We start from the raw sequence: 20,645 nt of genomic DNA, 5'->3' as shown, positions 1-20,645 counted from the left end.
TGTTGAATTAGCAAATGAAAACTGAAAAACAAGAACAGTATACTGTACGTGCAACAGTATACTAGCTGCTTTATGGTTTTATATAGCCATCTTCCTTTCCTCTGGGCTACTAAAATAATATTTCCTGAGAAGTGTTCTTTAGTATCTACATGCTGGTGTGACTGAAGTTAAGAAGTTAGTATAGTATAGTATAGTATAGTATAGTATAGTATAGTATAGTATAGTATAGTATAGTATAGTATAGTATAGTATACTGTAGTATAGTGTAGTATAGTATAAAGGTAAAGGGACCCCTGACCATTAGGTCCAGTCATGACCGACTCTGGGGTTGTGGTGCTCATCTCACGTTATTGGCCGAGGGAGCTGGCGTACAGCTTCCAGGTCATGTGGCCAGCATGACTAAGCCGCTTCTGGCGAACCAGAGCAGCACATGGAAATGCTGTTTACCTTCCCGCTGTAGCGGTACCTATTTATCTACTTGCACTTTGAGGTGCTTTCGAACTGCTAGGTTGGCAGGAGCTGGGACCGAGCAATGGGATCTCACCCCATCGCAGGGATTTGAACCGCTGACCTTCTGATCGGCAAGCCCTAGGCTCTGTGGTTTAACCCACAGCGCCACCCGCGTCCCTATAGTATAGTATAGTCAATGCTTTTTTCAGGGGCACTCAAGGGTACACAGTACTGGTAGGTGCTCTCTTTGTTGTTTAAAAGTGTGGCACTTACTGTAACAACTTCATGATGAGTACTGGCACCTATTTTTCTACCAAAAAAAGCACTGAGTATAGTATAGTATAGTATAGTATAGTATAGTATAGTATAGTATAGTATAGTATAGTATAGTATAGTATAGTAGTTTCCCAGGTTTTGCAAAGTTTAATTCTAATCTCAGTACTGTTGAAATTTTGGTGGAGCAGGCTTAAACTGCATGGATCAATACAATTCTTGAGTTCTGCTTGGTTAATGCTATGCATACAACACAATTATCACTTAATTATAAAACTGCAGCTTGAGAATTAACACAGCTGGATGGCTAATGCAATGTCTGTGTGGTGGGATTGCTGAGAGGTAATAACAGCAGCTAAAGATGCAAAGAATTATTTCTTTATTAAAGTACACCCAGGGTCAGCCGTACCATTAGGCATAGTGAGATAGTCACCTCAGCCAGCTGGTTTCGGGTATCCTGAAAAGTCAGTACATTTTGAGTTGTTTATTATTGTTGCATTTTTATTCTCAGAGAGGGAGAGATGTGCTTGTAGGAGTTTCTGCCTCAGGCACCAAAATGATTTGACAGGTCTTGGCTACTGTGCATCTTGACTTGGGGGCAGTGTGTGAGAGAGAGAGAGGGGGGGGAGAGAGTGAGAGTGAGAGAGAGAGAGAGAAACAGTGCTCGCACCTGAGTGCGTGTGCACGTGGTGTTTGCTGCTTTGACTTCGGCAGCAAAATGCCTTCAGCCAGCCCCGGTGCCATCCAGGACTATCAAAACCAACAGAAACTGTTTCATTCTCTTCTTTGTATGGCATTCTAAGCACCCCAACAACAAAGGTGCATGATCAGGACCTAAGAATGAAGTGTGTAGCTTCTTACTCCTGGCAATTTGTTCAGTGCTCATTCGTGGCTGAATTTTAAGCTTTAGGGGAAGAACTAAGCATTGAAAGGAACGAGTGATGCTTCCGAAATTCACCCCATCCGAATTTCTCCTTGGAATTTGGATTTCTGGTCTTCTTTCCAAAGTAGAAGTGATGCATATGTACTCATCCATCCATCCCTCTCTCTTCTTTTTTTTAAATTTCTGAGTTTTATATTGAGCTCTGTGCATGCACTGCAGTTTTCAGCTACATGATTGTTTTCTTTGGGGGGCAGTGTTTTATCAATCCGTTCATGCATAGCGGAAGCAGGGGCGGTAGACAAGCTAATGAATTTATCCCCCCCCCTCATTAGATTCTCCCTGCCCCTGCCGCAGTACTGATACACATATGCACATTGATAAAATGCTGCCCCAAAGCAATCAAATATCATACATATGTTAATGTACATATTGCAGTCTTCATGCGATCGAGCATTTCTAGCAAGCTGCTTCTTTTTTGTAGCATTTTATCAGTGTAGGAGTGCATCAGATTCAGATTCGTTTACTGTATTTTAGCAACCTGCCATCAAGCAGATTCAGTGCATTCAGAACATTCAAAGTGATCTGTGCCAAGTTTTAATCCAAAATAGAATCACACATTCTAAAAGAACAGCAAATGCATGACACATAGCAAACCAATGCAAGTCTGTCAATCTAATTTGCTTGGACCTGGGAGACCAGAGTTCAAATCTTCACTCTGCTATTAAGGTCTTAGCCTGACTTACCTGTTTGTGAGGATAAAATGGAGTGGCAGGGAGAAGCATGTTGGGAATCTGAGGTGAGACCAGGGCCATTTTTACCCAGGAGTGCAAGGGGTGCAGAGCTCTGGGGGGCAACGGGCGCCTGTCGCTGAAGTTGCCAAAGCTCTTAACTACCGGTATCTACCTGTTATGAAATAATAAATAATTTTGATCAAGCTAGAGAAACAAAATACTGTACATATATACCTAGGTATTGCCGGAATGTGTACCTACTGTTTCACTAAAGGACTTTCGACTTTGTGCGCTCATTTACCAAAGACGTGCCATGCTGCTGCCGCCGCTTGTCATTCACAACGGCGCCGTGCACGCCAAATTAACTCTTACATCAAAATATTATGTTACATATTGTATTGAGATGGGTCAGCGGCACCTTTGACACGACTGATGTTTCTCCTTAGTAGGTACTAAACAATACTTAGAAGTTTAAGTGTGGTGGTGTTAATTTGGGGGCTAAACTACATTTGTTGGTTTTAAGTTGTTTTGGGTTGATGTTTTATATTCATTGTTAGCCGCCCTGAGCCCGGTTTCTAAACCGGGAAGGGCGGGGTATAAATAAAAATTTATTATTACAGTGGTGCCTCACAAGAAGAAATTAATTCATTCCACGAGTTGCTTCGTCTTGCGATAATTTCGTCTTGCAAAGCGCAATTTGCCGCAGGGGGAAAAAACGCAAAAAAAATTCATCTTGCAAAGTGCGGCGAGTTACCAAACACATCACAAAATGCTTTCGTCTTGCGAGTATTTCGTTGCATGAGGCATTCGTCTTGCGAGGTACCACTGTATTATTATTATTAAAATTTGGGAGCATTGGGCAGATCTTTGCACCCCAGCGGTGCATATGCTAAAGACAGTGCTAGGTGAGACACCCATGCAGTGAAAGTTGCCCCCAGTTCCAGTCACCACACAGATGCAGCTTGAGGTCCAAAATGGTTTACTGCTGTAGAGGAATAGGCCTCAGTAATATAGATCCAGACGTTTATAATTTATAATTTACATATAGCTTGTTGGCTTTTGTCAGTCACACCTTTTGAAGCAACGTGTGAACCAAAACACAATGATCTTTTTGCAATTTGCACTTCTCTAAATTTTGCGCTACAGTTCTCCAATCAAGTAATGTGCCTATATATATATAATGTGCCTGTTAGGAAAATGTGTGCATAAAAAGGCACACGTTGGTGAAAACAGCAAAAATGATGCATTGCATTAGGGAGAATTGAATACAAAAAGAAAGTGTATAATAGAAGAAAAATGCCTTAAAAGGATGGCAAGTTCTCATGAAGTTTTCTTGAAAAAAAAATGAAAATGAAAATGAACTGATTCAATCGCAAACTGAAAGATTGTGAACTGATCTTTAGTAAGATGTGTTTTAGACCACAGGAGCCTGCTTCTTGGAATTTTAACGCTGTCTCTTAAACGGAGTCACCCTGTAGTTAGGACAGCTGGGGAAATGTAGTAAGCTTTAACTAGAGGGCTTATGGGGTTTAGGTGAGCCGATGTAGGATTTAGCAATGGTTAAGCTGTTTATTCTTTAGCTGTTTATTGTTTAGAGCAAGGTTTAAAAGTTAAGTTGCATATTCATATTCTTTTTGTTTTCCATGTAACCCATATTTCAGGCATCCCCAAACTGCGGCCCTCCAGATGTTTTGGCCTACAACTCCCATGATCCCTAGCTAACAGGACCAGTGGCCGGGGAAGATGGGAATTGTAGTCCAAAACATCTGGAGGGCCGAAGTTTGGGGATGCCTGCCTTATTTGTATACGTGCTCTTTATTTCTATTATGCTCATATGTGGGTGTGGAGAGCTCAGTTGGTTAGAATGTGCTGATAACACCAAGGTTTCAGGTTCAGTCCCTGTATAGGACAGCTGCATATCCCTGCATCGCAGGGGGTTGGACTAGATGATCCTCAGGATCCCTTCCAATTCCATAATTCTATGATTTTGTGTTTCATAAACTGAAATGTGTTCGCTGCTCTTCTGCTGGTGTATTTACAATGAACCTTTCCAAAGGGATTCTGGCTTGTCAGGTCCTGCTTGGTCACACCCATTTCACTCATTTGGGCAAATTAGGAACCTCTTTTTTATATTTCATATGGTCTTGTCCTCTTTTGTAGTTCCATGGAATGGGATCGAGTCCCGAAGCAATACAAGAAATATCTGTATGAAGACAAGGATAACGGCGAGTTCTGGTATTTTCACAATTTGTCATTCTGTGATTCTCTGTGCTCTAGATTTAAGGCCCCCAGGCTATAATAATCTCCATATGTTGCCATCTGGGCTTCTTTGGGAGAAAGCGTAGGATAAAAATTGAATTAATAATAAATAATCTTCTTGCAGTGAGCCACTCTTATTTTCAGGGTCCTGTTACACTAACGGACATGGGTGGCGCTGTGGTCTAAACCACAGAACCTAGGGCTTGCCGATCAGAAGGTTGGTGGTTTGAATCCCCGCGACGGGGTGCGCTCCCGTTGTTTGGTCCCTGCTCCTGCCAACCTAGCAGTTCAAAAGCATGTCAAAGTGCAAGTAGATAAATAGGTACCGCTACAGTGGGAAGGTAAATGGCGTTTCCGTGTGCTGCTCTGGTTCGCCAGAAGCAGATTAGTCATGCTAGCCACATGACCCGGAAGCTGCGGACAAACACTGGCTCCCTCAGCCTATAGAGCAAGATGAGCGCCACAACCCCAGAGTCATCCGCAACTGGACCGAACGGTCACGGGTACCTTTACCTTACACTTATATTAAAGATTGTTGTTGTTTAGTCGTTCAGCCGTGTCCGACTCTTCATGACCCCATGGACCAGAGCACGCCAGGCACTCCTGTCTTCCACTGCCTCCTGCAGTTTGGTCAGACTCATGTTGGTGGCTTCGAGAACACTGTCCAAGTTCAACCATCTCGTCCTCTGTCATCTCCTTCTCCTTGTGCCCTCCATCTTTCCCAACATCAGGGTCTTTTCCAGGGAGTCTTCTTTTCTCATGAGGTGGCCAAAGTATTGGAGCCTCAGCTTCAGGACCTGTCCTTCCAGTGAGAACTCAGGGCTGATTTCCTTCAGGATGGATAGGTTTGATCTTCTTGCTGTCCATGGGACTGCAAAACCTCTTATTAAAAATAAGAGGCTGTATTCAACTCAATAAATGTGTGGGACAATTTCAACTTGTACAAGGGGACTTTGCCCCTCCTCCCACAGCACATGTCCCATGCCATCCTCAAAAATGCTCCAGAGAGTTGGAGAAAACCTCAGAACAGATTGCAGGTTGGGGAGGAGAGGAAGGAAATTACAACAGCACATGCAGAGTTGTCCCACTCTTGCAAAGTGCTATTTAGCAATAGGTTGATGAATGCAACCCAAGACTACAATCTGTAAAAAAAATTCCTAAGAAAAGGACCAGCAATCTATAGGCTGCTCACCACAAGTAACTGCCAGCTGTTTTTGCAATTTGTTTTCTTTGTTGTTGTTTGTTGTTTAGTCGTTTAGTCGTGTCCAACTCTTCGTGACCCTGTGGACCAGAGCACGCCAGGCACTCCTGTCTTCCACTGCCTCCCGCAGTTTGGTCAGACTCATGTTCGTAGCTTCGAGAACACTGTCCAACCATCTCGTCCTCTGTCATTTTCTAGAGCCATGCAAATTCCACTTCTCCATTTGCATTCCACTTCTCTATTTCAAAAATATTTCTAGTCCTCAGGGCTGCAAAACCAGGATTGAAAATGTATGTGTAGTTGTTGTACCAAGTAGAATGATGCAAAGCCTGCCTGAGAATGCATTTTATCTTCTGTCAGGATGTCATATGAAGATTTCCAAGAACATTTTTTATTATTGCATGTTTGCAATAATGTGCCAACCTTCCTAGACTTTGGAGCACAGAGGAGCAACATGTGGTCTGTGCAAACGCATGTCGACAGATGGGTTCAAGGGCTCTCCCCAGAAGGTAAAAATGAGTATCCTTCCTTAATTACTTCCCTATTCTTTTTACAAACAGTATGTTTTGAAATAGTAATTTATTATCTGGACCTGAACTGAAAAAGTAAAATTTTAAACATAGCAATGTTTTAGATTTCCATATTGCACCAATATTTAATTAACACAGGCTTGATTATAAAGACGTAGCACAATATTACATGCTCATAGTGGGTGGTAACATACAAATCTTGAATTTTACACTCTGGAGACAGGCATCTGTAGATGGCAATTGCCCATGACCTCTGTCCTGCTCTAATCATGAGGTCTATCAAGCCTCTGCAGAACACTTGATCTGGTAATAAACCCAGTTTGTTTAATTGAGTTTTTGATCCATGTTTGTGAAATTAACAAACTGCAATTCCCAAGGTTCTGCTACAATTTCCTCTTCCACATTAGATTCCCAAATAATTTCCAGTGTTGCAGGGCAGTTGCTGCTCAGCAACAGAACCTACAGCTTCAATCCCAGACCTCGTTTTCTTTGCCAGATCTCAAATCTGAAATATACAAATCTCATAGGAATTCTGCACAGAATTAGGCATGCTTAAGCCCACTGAAATCAACCTCCTATGCTATTATTTACATATTCCTATCCTTTTCCTGCTTAGTTGTCCCAATACTTAATTTGGTGGGGCTCTAATATCACCAGCCACTTTCTGTAAGCAGTGTCAACTGTTTATTTAGGGATGTCCTGGTTATATGGCAAGTCTGGAAACTGACCACATTTTAATTGTACGGTGGCGCTGTGGTTAAACCACTGAGCCTAGGGCTTGCTGATCAGAAGGTCGGCGGTTCGAATCCCTGTGACGGGGTGAGCTCCCGTTGCTTGGTCCCAGCTCCTGCCAACCTAGCAGTTCGAAAGCACGTCAAAGTGCAAGTAGATAAATAGGAACCGCTACAAGCGGGAAGGTAAATGGCGTTTCCATGTGCTGCTCTGGTTTGCCAGAAGCGGCTTTGTCATGCTGGCCACATGACCTGGAAGCTGTATGCCGGCTCCCTCGGCCAATAATGTGAGATGAGCACCGCAGCCCCAGAGTCGTCCGCGACTGGACCTAATGGTCAGGGGTCCCTTTACCTTTTTATTTGATGATAGCGCATGGATTCTCTTTAGGATATTTGGAATAACTCTATGTGGCTTATTTCCATGAAAGTGAATTTAGGATTGCAGCCTGGGCATGTTATCTATGCATTGTGTGAAAGCGTTTCTATCTGAAGTCTAGATTCATTAAACTTGTTATTATTCACCATATGAAAACAAAAATTAAAATACAGCATGTGAAAACATACAAACAGCAAATGTCTTCACAATTTATATAACATAACAGCCACTTCTAAAATTGGTGTATGCATTCTGCTTTGGAATCTGAACCATTTTCTCTGTTCTTCAAAAAGACCACACTTTAATCAGTACAGCTAATTTGCACATAATCATAACCATGGAAACTTTACACTTCTCTTCAATCAGTGTTGCTTTAGAATCTCAGATTTTGCTAACATAATTTTATGGCTTGCTAACAAATTCCTGTTTTCTCACCAACTATATATATATATATATATATATATATATATATATATATATATATTCATGCTTTACAGCCTTTATATACTATTTTCAGTCTTGTAAGAAATACATTGGGGCTTATATTTTATCGATAACATGTTTTATTTCGAAACAAAATAAATTCCTTCCAGCAGCACCTTAGAGACCAACTAAGTTTGTCATTAGTATGAGCTTTCGTGTGCATGCACACTTCTTCAGATACCAATTTATTTTGTACTGTTGTGCTTCTTTAAAATGAAAAAACAAAGTTCTGCTACTTCTGGTGTAAAACATAAGATGTTTTCATTTTTCTTACATGCAGTTCCTCCTCTATTCAGGAATTTAGCATTAATTTACGCCCCCACCAGATTTGCAAGAATCCAGCGACTTGTTATTTTTATATAGTAATTGTATATGATTGTATTCTAAATTGTCTTTATGCAAGTGGAATAGACGTTCAATTGCACAATAAGTCTTTGCTTCTCTTCCTGCCCCACAGAGCCCCCTACTGCTTCAAAATATGCTCTGGGGCAGTTTGGGGTCCTTCAGAGGAGATCTTGCAAGCACAAGATGGCTGCAGGGTGTGGAGGAGTGGAAGATAATGCTGCGCAAGCTTGTGGCATAATCTGCTGGGGGCCATGTTCTGGTTGCAGGCAGGACCACTGACTTTTCTCTCACACCTTTCTGCCAATCCGTTTGTCACCTGCATGAATTAGGCCAAGAGATGCAGATTGCCTCCACCTGATAGATAAGGATTGCAGCCTGCAACAATGCCACTGCTTCAGGAATCTCTGTTTAGCAGGGATCTCTGGCTGTGTGCAAAGAGTGTATTTGGTAGAACTGAGGATCATGACTTCTTATAAAGTAACCACCAATTGAATGCCAAAGTGACATGGGTGGTGCTGTGGTCTAAACCACTGAGCCTCTTGGGGTTGCAAATCAGAAGGTTGGCGGTTTGAATCCCCATGACGGGGTGAGCTCCCGTTGCTCGGTCCCAGCTCCTGTCAACCTAGCAGTTCAGAAGCATGCCAAAAAAATTGCAAGTAGATAAATAGGTACTGCTCCAGCGGGAAGGTAAGTGGCATTTCGGTGTGCTGCTCTGTTTTCGCCAGAAGCGGCTTAGTCATGCTGGCCACATGACCCAGAAAAACTGTCTGCGGACAAACGCCGGCTCCCTCGGCCTATAAAGTGTGATGAGCGCCACAACCCAAGAGTCGTCGGCGATTGGGCTTAACTGTCAGGGGTCCTTTACCTTTTTAAATTGAATGTCTAGCTTCCTGCAACAGGGCAGGCTAAGTGCCTGCTAGAGACATTGACGGGCTGAAGGAATTGCCTTTCCCACAGGACCACAAGCCTATGAAGGCATGCATGCAGCAGGCAGATGTAAAAGGAAGAGATAAAGGAGGAAGGTCTCACTTGATCCAGTGTGGTGTAGTGGTTAAGAGTGGTAGACTCGTAATCTGGGGAGCCGGGTTCGCGTCTCCGCTCCTCCACATGCAGCTGCTGGGTGACCTTGGGCTAGTCACACTTCTCTGAAGTCTCTCAGCTCCACTCACCTCACAGGGTGTCTGTTGTGGGGGGGAGGAGGGAAAGGAGAATGTTAGCCGCTTTGAGACTCCTTCAGGTAGTGATAAAGCGGGATATCAAATCCAAACTCTTCTTCTTCTTCTTCTTGATCCACACTACTCTGTTGCATGTGTCTGATAACAGAAATCATTGTTTTCCGCAACAGGTGCCTTTTCCAGAAACCCTCGGTATTTAATCCAGGTGCAGGAGCCGGACATGAAAAATTACAATGTTGTGGTATCACTGACACAGAAACTTGTCAATGATACAAGGAGTCCACAACCTCCAGGCATTCGTTTCGTAATACTCAAGGTAAGTAACGCCAGACAATAGCTTCCCGCCCTTCACTGCATCTAAAGGTGTTCTGCTCATGCTTGAGCCTGGCCATCTGTATAAATTGCTCTAGCCCCATGTGCTGGATTCAGCTGAAAACCAGCCCTGTTTTGTCTCATGATGGCTGGGAAATTCCAGGCTGCAATGGGAGGGAAATAGATTAACATTGCTGCCTCCTATCCAGTGCCCTAAACCATCCTTCCTCCCAGATGACAAGAGCCACACACCCAGCTCTGCCCACATCTCTTTGTCCCACCCCTTGCCTTTTCCTAATTATTTTCAAATGATTAGTTAAGCACTGCCTCTGAAATGTAACGAAACCTATTTTTGCATTTCCGGGTCCTTTAGAGGCTGGAACGCAAACTGTTTTGTTAGCTCTGTCTCTCCCATTCGACACCCACTTCAAAACTCCTGGATATTTTGGCAGGAGATGTAGATAAGATTAGCCTCATTTACTCTGCATTAATTAATCTAGAATAACCACCAGCACCACACCCCCAGCTTCCATCCTTACAATAACTTGTATGGATTCAAGCCACCGCACAATGTGTTGTGACTTACTTATGTAGTTTGGACTGGGTTCAAACATGCTATAGAAAAGAAATTACCTAAATGAATCAATATAGGACTTGTTTCAGGGGGGGAAATGTTTAGGGTGGTAGTTTTAGTGTGAAATATACCATTATTTTTATTTCTGAGATCTTAACACATCTCTCTCACACACACACCGAAAAATTATGGTGCCATTGATCTACTCCCCTTTTCCCTTAGCTACAAACATCCTATCTCTTTCTGTCTCCTTCTGCAGTTATGAGAAGGTTTAATATATACTTAAGTTTTAAAAAATTCAGAAGTAATAATGTATACCATTGCCTCGGGAGAGGGGTTTTCTTGAAGTAGTGTTGCTCACACTACACATTTAAAGCACATTTATACCACTTTTACAGTCATGGATTCCCCCCTAGAATCCTGGGAAATGAAGTTATTCCTCATAGAACTACAATTCCCAGCACTCCTAATGAACTACAGTTCCAATGATTCTTTGGGGGAAGCCATGGCTGCTGAAATGGTACAAGAGTGCTTTAAATACATAGTGTGGATGAAGCTTCAGGTTAGGTAATTTCTCTCCCTACAAAGAAAGATGCGTATACAGCCTCAGGAGGGCACTTCATTCCACTCTTAAGAATGCTAATTCAGGAATACATTGTTTTTGAGTGCAGCGGCAAGGCAGAGCAGAATCTTTCTGTAGCCATTTGGCTGGAGGTTCTGGTCATAGCTGCCAAGTTTTCCCTTTTCTCGCGAGGAAGCCTATTCAGCATAAGGGAATTTCCCTTTAAAAAAGGGTTAACTTGGCAGCTATGGTTCTGGTTTCTGTTGGTTTGACAAAACTTGAAAATTATAAAGTGAAGTTGCATGTGGAACCTGTGGCACATTCTAGAATAAAAAACCTCAGAAAGTGACACACAAAGTGTAACATTGAACAGCCCCTAAAAGCACCACAAAACAAAATTTAAAACATTTTAAAGCATGGGTAGGCAAACTAAGGCCCAGGGTGCCGGGGCCGGCCCAATTGCCTTCTAAATCCAGCCTGCGGACGGTCCGGGAATCAGCATGTTTTTACATGAGTAGAATTTGTTTATTTAAAATGCACCTCTGGGTTATTTGTGGGGCATAGGAATTCGTTCATTTATTTTATTTTTTCAAAATATAGTCTGGCCCCCCACAAGGTCTGAGGGACAGTGGACCGGCCCCCTGCTGAAAAAGTTTGCTCACCCCTGTTTTAAAGCATTCAAAATTGTTATAAATACAGCATATAGCCAGCATGTAGACAATCAACAGCCCCGTTTACGAACGTTTGAAGTCCTGAAAACCATAGGGCTCTTGCTTCCCAGTGTCCTGGTTTTGACTAAAATGGTGCCTGAACTCAATACATGAGTTTGCTAATAGGAGTAAAATGTGACCACCTTTCTTGAATTGACCAAAAGGGCAACACACTAGAATTAAGTAGATTAACCTTGTCTAATCTACAAGGTACTTGACCCCACACCACAAGAACGAACAGCACAGATGTGTGCTCAGGTATTAGGAAGAATGTGTGAAGCATAGAGGAAAGTAATAACCCCATCTTGTAGGGAATGGCCGAGCAACCAGGCCAGAATTTCCCAACCAGTCAGAAGCTCAACTGGCTGGAACTTTCCAGTAGTTGAATATGTGCATTCTCAGAGTTGCACAATTGCTGTTAATTAAGCAGGCCGCCATATTGACCTTGAGCTACTAGTCACTGCCAGATAAACACAATTGCACTCAATCCATGATCTCATTCTCATTACTAAGAGCCAGAAACCAATTTTCTCTGCTACCCGGAGGCCTGCAGAAATCAAACTTTGGTCAAGGCAGAAGCAGAAGAAAGGCTTTTCTTGACACCCCCTATTTCCAATATTTTGAAGAGCCAGTAAGCATAATCAATAGGGGTGTTCTAATTTATTTTGTCTGTAATACTAGGCCTCATTGGTCACTGGTGGGGCTTGCTTCCAAGTAAGCATCTCTTGGCTCAGGATGTTGGGGGGGGGGGAATAGAATATGCAACCAATCCAAAACATGCCTATAATGATGGGTTACAAGCATGAGATATTGAACTACACATTTCCACAAAGCTGGACTTTAAAAGGCAGTTAAAGGCATGTTTTCCTCACACGTCTCGTTGGGATAACACCACAGTAGCCTGTTTGTAACTTATCTTTGAGATCATGTTCGATATCAGCCTCTAACAGTGCTCCTGGGGTATCTTTTCCAGAATAATTATGTCTCTCCTGTTGTGCATTTCTAGCTTCTCCCAATTTTCATTGCCAGTATTTATTTTCACTTAGATTTACTGGATTTACTGAGGCCTAATCTATGCAAGTAGTTTCCAGGGGTGGTACCCCATGAGGTAATTATGTTAGTGAAAGGACTTCTGGCTGCACCATGGAACTTCTCCTTCTTCTTCTCCCTGTACTGCCCCCAGATCTGTTCTGGAAGTTCCCTTAACCTTAAGTAGCAGATTTGGGGAGGAAATGTGGGGCACACACGGAGAGGAGAGGGAGCAGCTTGCCATTGTTCCCTGCTCCAGTGTCTACCATCCAGACACAGCTCATGAGGGTTGGTATGCCGAGGATCAATACAGGTTCTTTGTTTGTGAACAACTCAGTTTCATTCCTACTTATGGCCTGCTTTGAAAGTAGCCCCTGATGAGGTGCTTCCAAAATGTGAAGGGACCTTGGAAGTATCCTCTGCCACAAGAAGAGGGCTTGGACAAGAAAGGTCAAGGAGAGTCTCCAGCACACAGAAATGAGTGCAAGAACCCAAGAGGTAGCTTAAGATCTCTGTCCTTGTCCATCCGTCTTGGAGGCTTTAGTTGAGAATTCCTGCATTGCAGGGGGTTGGACTAGATTCACCCTCGGGGTCCCTTCCAACTCTACGATTCAATGATCCTTAAGTGAGGTATTAGCACAGCCTTCTATAATTTTGTAGGTTTGTATATTAAACACGTCTGCGTGATGCTCGCCATGGGGAGGAAACAGCAAGAACCTGCACAGAGTAAACAGGAAATGTTATCTGATCCAAGAGAGGTATAATTAGCACTAAAATAATTAATTGAGTAATCAATTTTGTTAACCTATTCATTAAGCACAGATTAAAAATGTGGGGTTTTAATTAGATTTTAACTGGACTATCCCCAAGAAGGATATTTAGTGCTAATGGCATTCTTGTAAATGTTCCATGTCTGGGGGTCTCGGGAGCATTTTACCGTTGATTTAGTTCTCCCCCCGTCCCAAACCATAGTAAGAGCTCCTGCTGCCTTAGAGTTCATGCTTACCAAAGAGGCAAGTGCTATGTTATGATCCAGTCATGAGAACACATGACCCTGTTGATGTGCCCAATATGGCTAGAATCAATGTGGGTGGACAGGGGGAAACAGCAAAACAATACCCCTCCCTTCCCACAGAAACATTTAAAAGGAAGCCACTATAGAGAAGGCCCGTTCTCATGTTGCTACCCTCCGGACCTCTCATGGAGGAGGCATACAAAGAAGGGCCTCAAATGATGAGCGCAGGGTCTGGGACAGTTTATATGGGGAGAGGCAGTCCTTCACCATTTCTTTCTGTCCACTGGGACTCTCCTCAGGCCACCTGCCCTCTTTAAGCACTTTTGTGTCCCTGTCTAATGCCTCTTGCTTGCCTGGAAGGAGAATGGAGAGGTGTGTGGCATGTCTGTGAGTAGAAGCCTCTGACCTTCTTGCATGGCTGGAATATAACTTCCTGCAAGAAGGTAAGACTTGCATGCATTGCTCTGCCCTCTTGTCCATCTGGCCTCGCCCTCATTTGTGGCTCCCAGAAGATTTCCCGCAAGAGGTTGCACCCCATGTGCTGAAAAGCTTTCTCCACCTCTGCTTGTACACAATGCACACAATGTTTTTGGTAGTGCAATGACCAGTGTATGTGAGAATAAGACTCCTTTAAGAACTGAGCTGGAAGGAGTGGTATACACTTCTAGTTGTGCCATGGGTCAAATCGTACCAGGTTTATATAGAGAAAAATGCTAATGGCGTGGTAAAATTAACGAAGTCCATTCAAATTTGACTATGGGGGGCAGCGCTCATCTCCGCTTTCAGGTCAAGGGAGCCGGCATTTATCCACAGCATGACTAAACCGCTTCTGGCACAACAGGACACCATGACGAGTGTCAGAGAGCAAGGAAATGCCATTTACCTTCCTGCCATAGCAGTACCTATTTATCTACTTGCACTGGCATGCTTTCAAACTGCTAGGTTGGCAGGAGCTGGGACAGAGCAATGGGAGCTCACCCCTGCTGCGTGGATGGATTCAAACCACCGACCTTCCACTCAGCACACCCAAGAGGCTCAGTGGTTGAGACCACAGTGCCACCCACGTCCCTAACTAATGGCATGATGTGGTTGCTGTAAAGATTGCCTTTCTCCACGATGCTATGGATGACAATAACACAATGAATGACATTGGACACTGTGTCCAATGAATAATTATTTCACGTTTCATCCTACACAAAGATCTTGATCTTTCCAATTGCCTAAAAGATCTAAGACATGCAGATTTAGTTAGTGGGGGAAGTACAAAGGTGTGATAATGCATGTACTGTCAGTTGCTCAGTGCTGGGGACTTGGAGAAAAGATTTTCTGTTTGTAGCAATGATTCTTCAGCCCATGTTACAAAGACATGGGACAATTGGTTGAAAACATTGTTATAAACATCATTATAAAGGCACTCTGAATGTCTCCATGACAAAAGAAATTCTTAAATATAAATGACTCCATTAGGTCCGAAAGAACTGTCCTCATTTAGGTTTGTTGAAGTTTTAATCCATCGTGCCTCGAAGTCCAAATGCCTGCCATGCTCCCCTTTAAAAAATAGGCTCTCCCCCCCTTCTCTTTGCAAGACAGCAGTTTATATTCTCCCCCCACCCTTTCCAAAGGCATGGCTCATAAATTATTGTGCCACACTGTGAAACCATTCTAAATGGGATTTCTACACTCCTGTGTATTTGTAAGAATATGTTTAGTAAGGGTTTTTATTATGCTGTCTTTATGTGTCATCACAATAATAGCTGTTGCATTTTATTTATTGCTCCAGCTTGATGAAAATATTGGAACAGCAACAAATGTGACAGGATATGACATTTTCTTATGAGAATGGATATCAGGTTCATAGTCTGTGCCAGAGCTGTAGCAAGCATATGGTCATGGAATCTGTGTTTGTGTGGGTTCCAAATATGGAGGTAGGATCTCTGTTCACCAAAGATTTCCTGAGTTCAGCAATGGAAAAAGAATTCAGGTTGCTTCTCATGTTAATGCAAATCTACCTAATTCACACTTCCAAAAGCAATGCGCACCTAAAAACGTAGCCACCCTTTGAAATCCACGCTTGTCTGAATTTTGCAGTGCAATTCACCACCCCAATCTCCTCCCCAACAAGTACAAAAATATGCAAATTAGGGGAAAGTATGTATTGTGAAATTACAAACCCAAATTAGGAAAAATGGCTTACGGAATTGTGAATTTCAGGAGGAATGCCCATCAAAATTAGGGTACATTTCTGAGGACTTAAAAAAACAACAACCAAGTACACAAAGGGATATTGAAATGTGGCCAACTGAATTTCAACTGGAAAAATGAGAAACTGAGAGAAATCAAGACTGTTTGATCCATCCCTACCGTAGTTGAGTGTTTTCCCTATGGGACCGTGAATTCAGTTCAGCAGCACTCCTGCTGTTTACTTTTGGATGAAGAACAACTAAGCTAGGTGCCTCTCATCTTGCAGAAGATTAGAAAAACAGAGTTAAAACGTACCTTGAAGGTCATCTAGTGTAGCTCTGTGCCAACGCAGGAAATCCTCTTTGCTTCAATATCTTTGATAAGAGGCCATCCAAACTCCATTTAAAATCCGCCCCTTTCTGAAGCCGTTTGTTCTTCTGTCTAACAGTTTGTCCACAAGTTGTTATCCCTTCTCCAACTCATTTCTACCCTTGATTGACCTACACAATGTCTTTTAAAAATTAGAGGATGGCATTTTGTGATAGTTACTCCAGAATTCCTGCTCATTTCTTCTCACATATATTGCTTCTCAGGATAGAACTACCATTTACGACGAGGGATTCATAAAAGAACGAGATGCCACTACGATATTTAAGTTCAGCCCTGGGACCTACATCATTATTCCAGAAATATCACAAGGAGGCCAAGAGTCAGAATTCATTCTACGAATCTTTCTAAAGAACCAAAAGAACTACAGGTATGTAGACAGGCATTCAGGCCTCTTCTCATCATGAGCCAGCCTCTCTTTACCAATGTTTTCTTCCATTCCATTCCCCAGCTTATGGGTGATCACTTTCACCATGCATGAAGATATGTCCCCGAAACGGAGCTCATTAACAGTATCTATTGTTTAAAGGACTCTTGTCTTATTTGGGGAGGGGGTGAAGGGCCAGAGGAGTAGGGCAAGACCAGATCTTCCCCAGAAGTGGGAGATGATAGCTCCCCAGCTCTCTTTCTCTGAATCCTCTCAGCTAGGTTGTAGATTGTGGCCCAAGAATGTGACAGTAACTTCAGACTGAGCAGAAGACTGTTGGAAGAGAGCTGGTTGTTTTAACACTTTCCATCCCAGCCATTTGTCTACCCCAAACCCAGCCATCCCAACTGCTTTATTTCCAAGAGAAAATATATACGCACACTGAGTCTTTACTCTCTTGGGGAGAAAAGCATCTCTCTCTCTCTCTCTCTCTCTCTCTCTCTCTCTCTCTCTCTCTCTCTCTCTCTCTGTGTGTGTGTGTGTGTGTGTGTGTGTGTGTGTGTGAGAGAGAGAGAGAGAGAGAGAGAGAGAGAGAGAGAGAGAGAGAGATATTTTGAGCCACCAAATGGCTGGGAAGAAGATCTACCCCCCTCACTGGTCCTCTGCATCTCCTTTATCTGAAAAAGAATGCCCTTGATGACATGGGTTTAATTTGTAGGTCTACCTGTGTTGCATTCTGGCACGGTAAGTTAACTGTGCACCATACAACACAATTTCCAGACTCCTCCAGCCTTCTTTTCCCATAGAAAAAGTATCTCTGCTGCAGGCCTGGATCAGATGCCCTGCTAGGGAACCTGAATTCAGTATTCAGTGTTTAACTAGCAACACAGACGTCTTGTTCTATCCTAATGCAGTTCTCTCTTTTTCTTCTTCCTTTTGTTTATTAGGGCACCAAATACTGAGCTGAGTCCAGTAGTAACAGAGGTATGTAGGTGTAGAAAGTGGTGTTGCCTTCAAATGTGAAGCAGTTACGTACGCTGTGCCTTCCACTTATTGAAAGCCTGGATCCAGAAAATGAATTGACTCAATGTGGCCCAATTTGGATAGTTCAGTTCAAGGCAGCCCTAGATCAGCCTGCATTGGGTTGGCCCATTTAGACCTCACCAGGGCAGTCAAAAGGTAGGGCAGTCAGCTGGCAGAGTGAAAGAGAGGCAGGTAGCCTGTTCAGGGTTTACTTCAGCCTTGGGAGGGCGTTCCACAGGGCAGGCGCCACTACTGAGAAGGCCCTCTGTCAGGTTCCCTGTAACCTCACTTCTTGCAGTGAGGGAACCGCCAGAAGGCCCTTGGAGCTGGACCTCAGTGTTCAGACTGAATGATCGGGGTGGAGACGCTTCTTCAGGTATACAGTGCCAAGGCTGTTTAGGGCTTTAAAGATCAGCACCAACACTTCGAATTGTGCTCGGAAACTTCCTGGAGCCAATGAAGGTCTTCAAAGGTAGCCCCATGTAGAGAACATTGCAGTAGTCCAAGCAGGAGATAATTAGAGCATGTACCACTGTGGCGAGACAGTCTGTGGGCAGGTAGGGTATCAGCTTGCGTACCAGATGGAGCTGATAGACAGCTGCCCTGGACACAGAATTGACCTGCACCTCCATGGACAGCTGTGAGTCCAAAATGACATGTAATAATAAATAGAATTCTGTTCTTCTGTCTGCAGGGGTCTGTTTTGCCAGCATGTTCCACAAAGCAAAGCAGCACCCAATAGGACTGACTACGTCATCTGCTTCTCCCCCAACCCCTACTCCACATGTTTAATGGCATATTCCATAAGGGTTTTAAACCCTGACAAAGCATACAGTTGGGGGGGGATGCAGCACCCCTTTCTTCCCCTACCTCCATCCTGACCTTTTGTTTAATTATGGTTTAAAAACATTAGGTAAGGGGCCCAAATTAATTTGGGTCCAGTTGGCCCTTGGGTGGATCAGGGCCAATGCGAAGCATCAGATCAGGCCCTAAGTTGGGTCAGGATGTGTGCATCTTAACTCAGGCATAGGCAAACTCCGGCCCTCCAGATGTTTGGGACTACAATCCCCATCATCCCTAACCACTGGTCCTGCTAGCTAGGGATGATGGGAATAGGACCGGAGTTTGCCTATGCCTGATCTAACTGAAATCTTGCCCATTTACTCTGCTACAACTAATGGGCCATTAGGAATGCCAGCTTGGCCCTGTGACTGTGGGTGCCCAAGGCCATGAGTGCCATGCCTTGGCAGCAGAATTTGTGGGTTCCTGGCCTCTTCATGGGTGCTCAGGGCCCCAGGGAGTTGGCACCTATGTGAGCCATACTGTCATACCTTCCAACATGTACCAGAGGCAAATCGGGACGTGTGTCTTTTGGGGCTGCAATCTCTCAGGAGTCAGGTGACTCATGAGACAGCACGACCCCCCAAAATGGGATGTCCCGATTAAATCAGGACAGTTGAGGGGTATGTACCGTACACCAGGAAAACAGACTCTATGGCCCTGCAGATGTTGGTAGACTATACCTCCAATCATCTTCGACCATTTGCCATCTGGAGGGCCACAGGCTGAATGCCATGTACTGTATTTGAAGGCCCATCTGTGATACTCAATATCTAAGAAAAACGCAGTGTCTGGATCTTGCTAATTTATGCCATTTAATGTCGAGGGACCTGATCCAAATTTATGTCATGTAAATCCAAATCTCCCCCCCCCATCTTTAGAAGCATTTACACCCCCTGAGAGAAAAATAGGTTAAACAGCTGATTTAAGATCAACAGAAGAAAGTTCAAACTGTGATTTGGTAGCTGTTTAAACTGCTTTACAGGGAGTTTTCACACTAGAAGTGGAGCAAGACTCTTCCAAAGAGCAGAATGTATTCTTATATGATGGCTGTGTTTGGACAATCATATCTTGGCTTAGAGAGCTGGGGTATAAATGAGTCTTTTGGGTGCGCCTGCAGCCCCTTCACCTCTTTCCTTCATGGAAACCAAGAAGTCTTCAGTTAAATGTAGTGTCCCATTTCATCCAAACCATGGAACCATAGAACAATGGTTAACAGCTTTGGAACAAGCCGGAATATAAAGTCATGGCCACAGTTCTTTAAACTCTGAAGTATTTAATAAGTCAATACATGATCCTCTGAACATACCTTTAAGTCCCTTTGATTTCAGTGGGAGAAACATGCTCAAATTCCTTCAGTTGAAATCACAGGGTCTTGTGTGCTTAACTTTGGGTACACCATGCCTATAATTTAGCTATTGAGGGCACCTCGGGGAACCATACCACCAAAATTGTTCCCATTGCCTTACAGCTCCCTTATCTGTCTTGAAGCAAAGCAAAATGACCCTCAAAGGATGATCACTTAAACTGTTTTCAGGTTCTCGCAGTACTAATTCTTAGTTGAATGTGCTGTTCTGCAGATCTCTATGAAGGGCTTTTTAAGATAAAAAATATTTAAATTCCTTTTTTACAGCACAATCCTATGTACTCAGAAGTAGGTCCCACCACGGAAGCTGGAACTTACCGCCAGGTCAGTGGGTATAAAAGTGTAATTTAAAGCGTCTAAAGAGGGAAATAAATGTGGCACAACAAATACAAGGGAGAGGGTTGTGAACTGGGCATGTGGAGAGACAGTCACAAACATGGCTACTAAGCAATCACATATCTGGTTCACAATGTGTTGACTCTCAGTGAGTCCACTCAACTCAGGTTCTCAACATGCCAGTTAACTTATTTACATTGGGTAAACCGGATGATTAATCTAATTTAGGTGAAGCGAAGGAAACTACCGTATACTGCATCAAACAACTGGCTCCATCTGGGCATCTTTCTGTAGGGAGATGGCAGTAAAATGCCCCACTCCACCAAGCCCCCAAATTGCAACGAACCACCACTGGAAGTCCTCAGCCATCCCCATGGCCTGGCTTCAAAGCCCCTTATACCCCCTTTTTATGAGCACAATGGGGAGGAGAGGGAACCTACACAACATGGCACCCACACAACTGCTTGGCAGGAAGGCTACAGAGAACACACAGTCCTTCTAGGATG

The 20,645-nt window shown here is 43.5% G+C and overlaps 1 protein-coding gene across 3 annotated transcripts in view; it reads left to right on the top strand.

Annotated features, from left to right (window-relative positions):
• The window catches only part of CAPN13 (calpain 13), an 87,305-nt gene that overhangs the window by 46,741 nt on the left and 19,919 nt on the right, over positions 1–20,645 (top strand). For all 3 annotated transcript variants that reach the window (XM_060272961.2, XM_088666617.1, XM_088666618.1), the window contains 6 exons: positions 4,498–4,572; positions 6,158–6,306; positions 9,608–9,753; positions 16,414–16,577; positions 17,522–17,558; positions 20,071–20,127. In XM_060272961.2, coding sequence (XP_060128944.2) covers positions 4,498–4,572; positions 6,158–6,306; positions 9,608–9,753; positions 16,414–16,577; positions 17,522–17,558; positions 20,071–20,127 — 628 coding nt within the window. The remainder of the gene's footprint in view (positions 1–4,497; positions 4,573–6,157; positions 6,307–9,607; positions 9,754–16,413; positions 16,578–17,521; positions 17,559–20,070; positions 20,128–20,645) is intronic.

Source organism: Zootoca vivipara, chromosome 3 (genome assembly GCF_965207765.1).
Source record: "Zootoca vivipara chromosome 3, rZooViv2.hap1.1, whole genome shotgun sequence".
NCBI lineage: Eukaryota > Metazoa > Chordata > Lepidosauria > Squamata > Lacertidae > Zootoca > Zootoca vivipara.
Note: the sequence above shows the minus strand (reverse complement) of the source record. Positions and strands in the feature narration are given on the sequence as shown.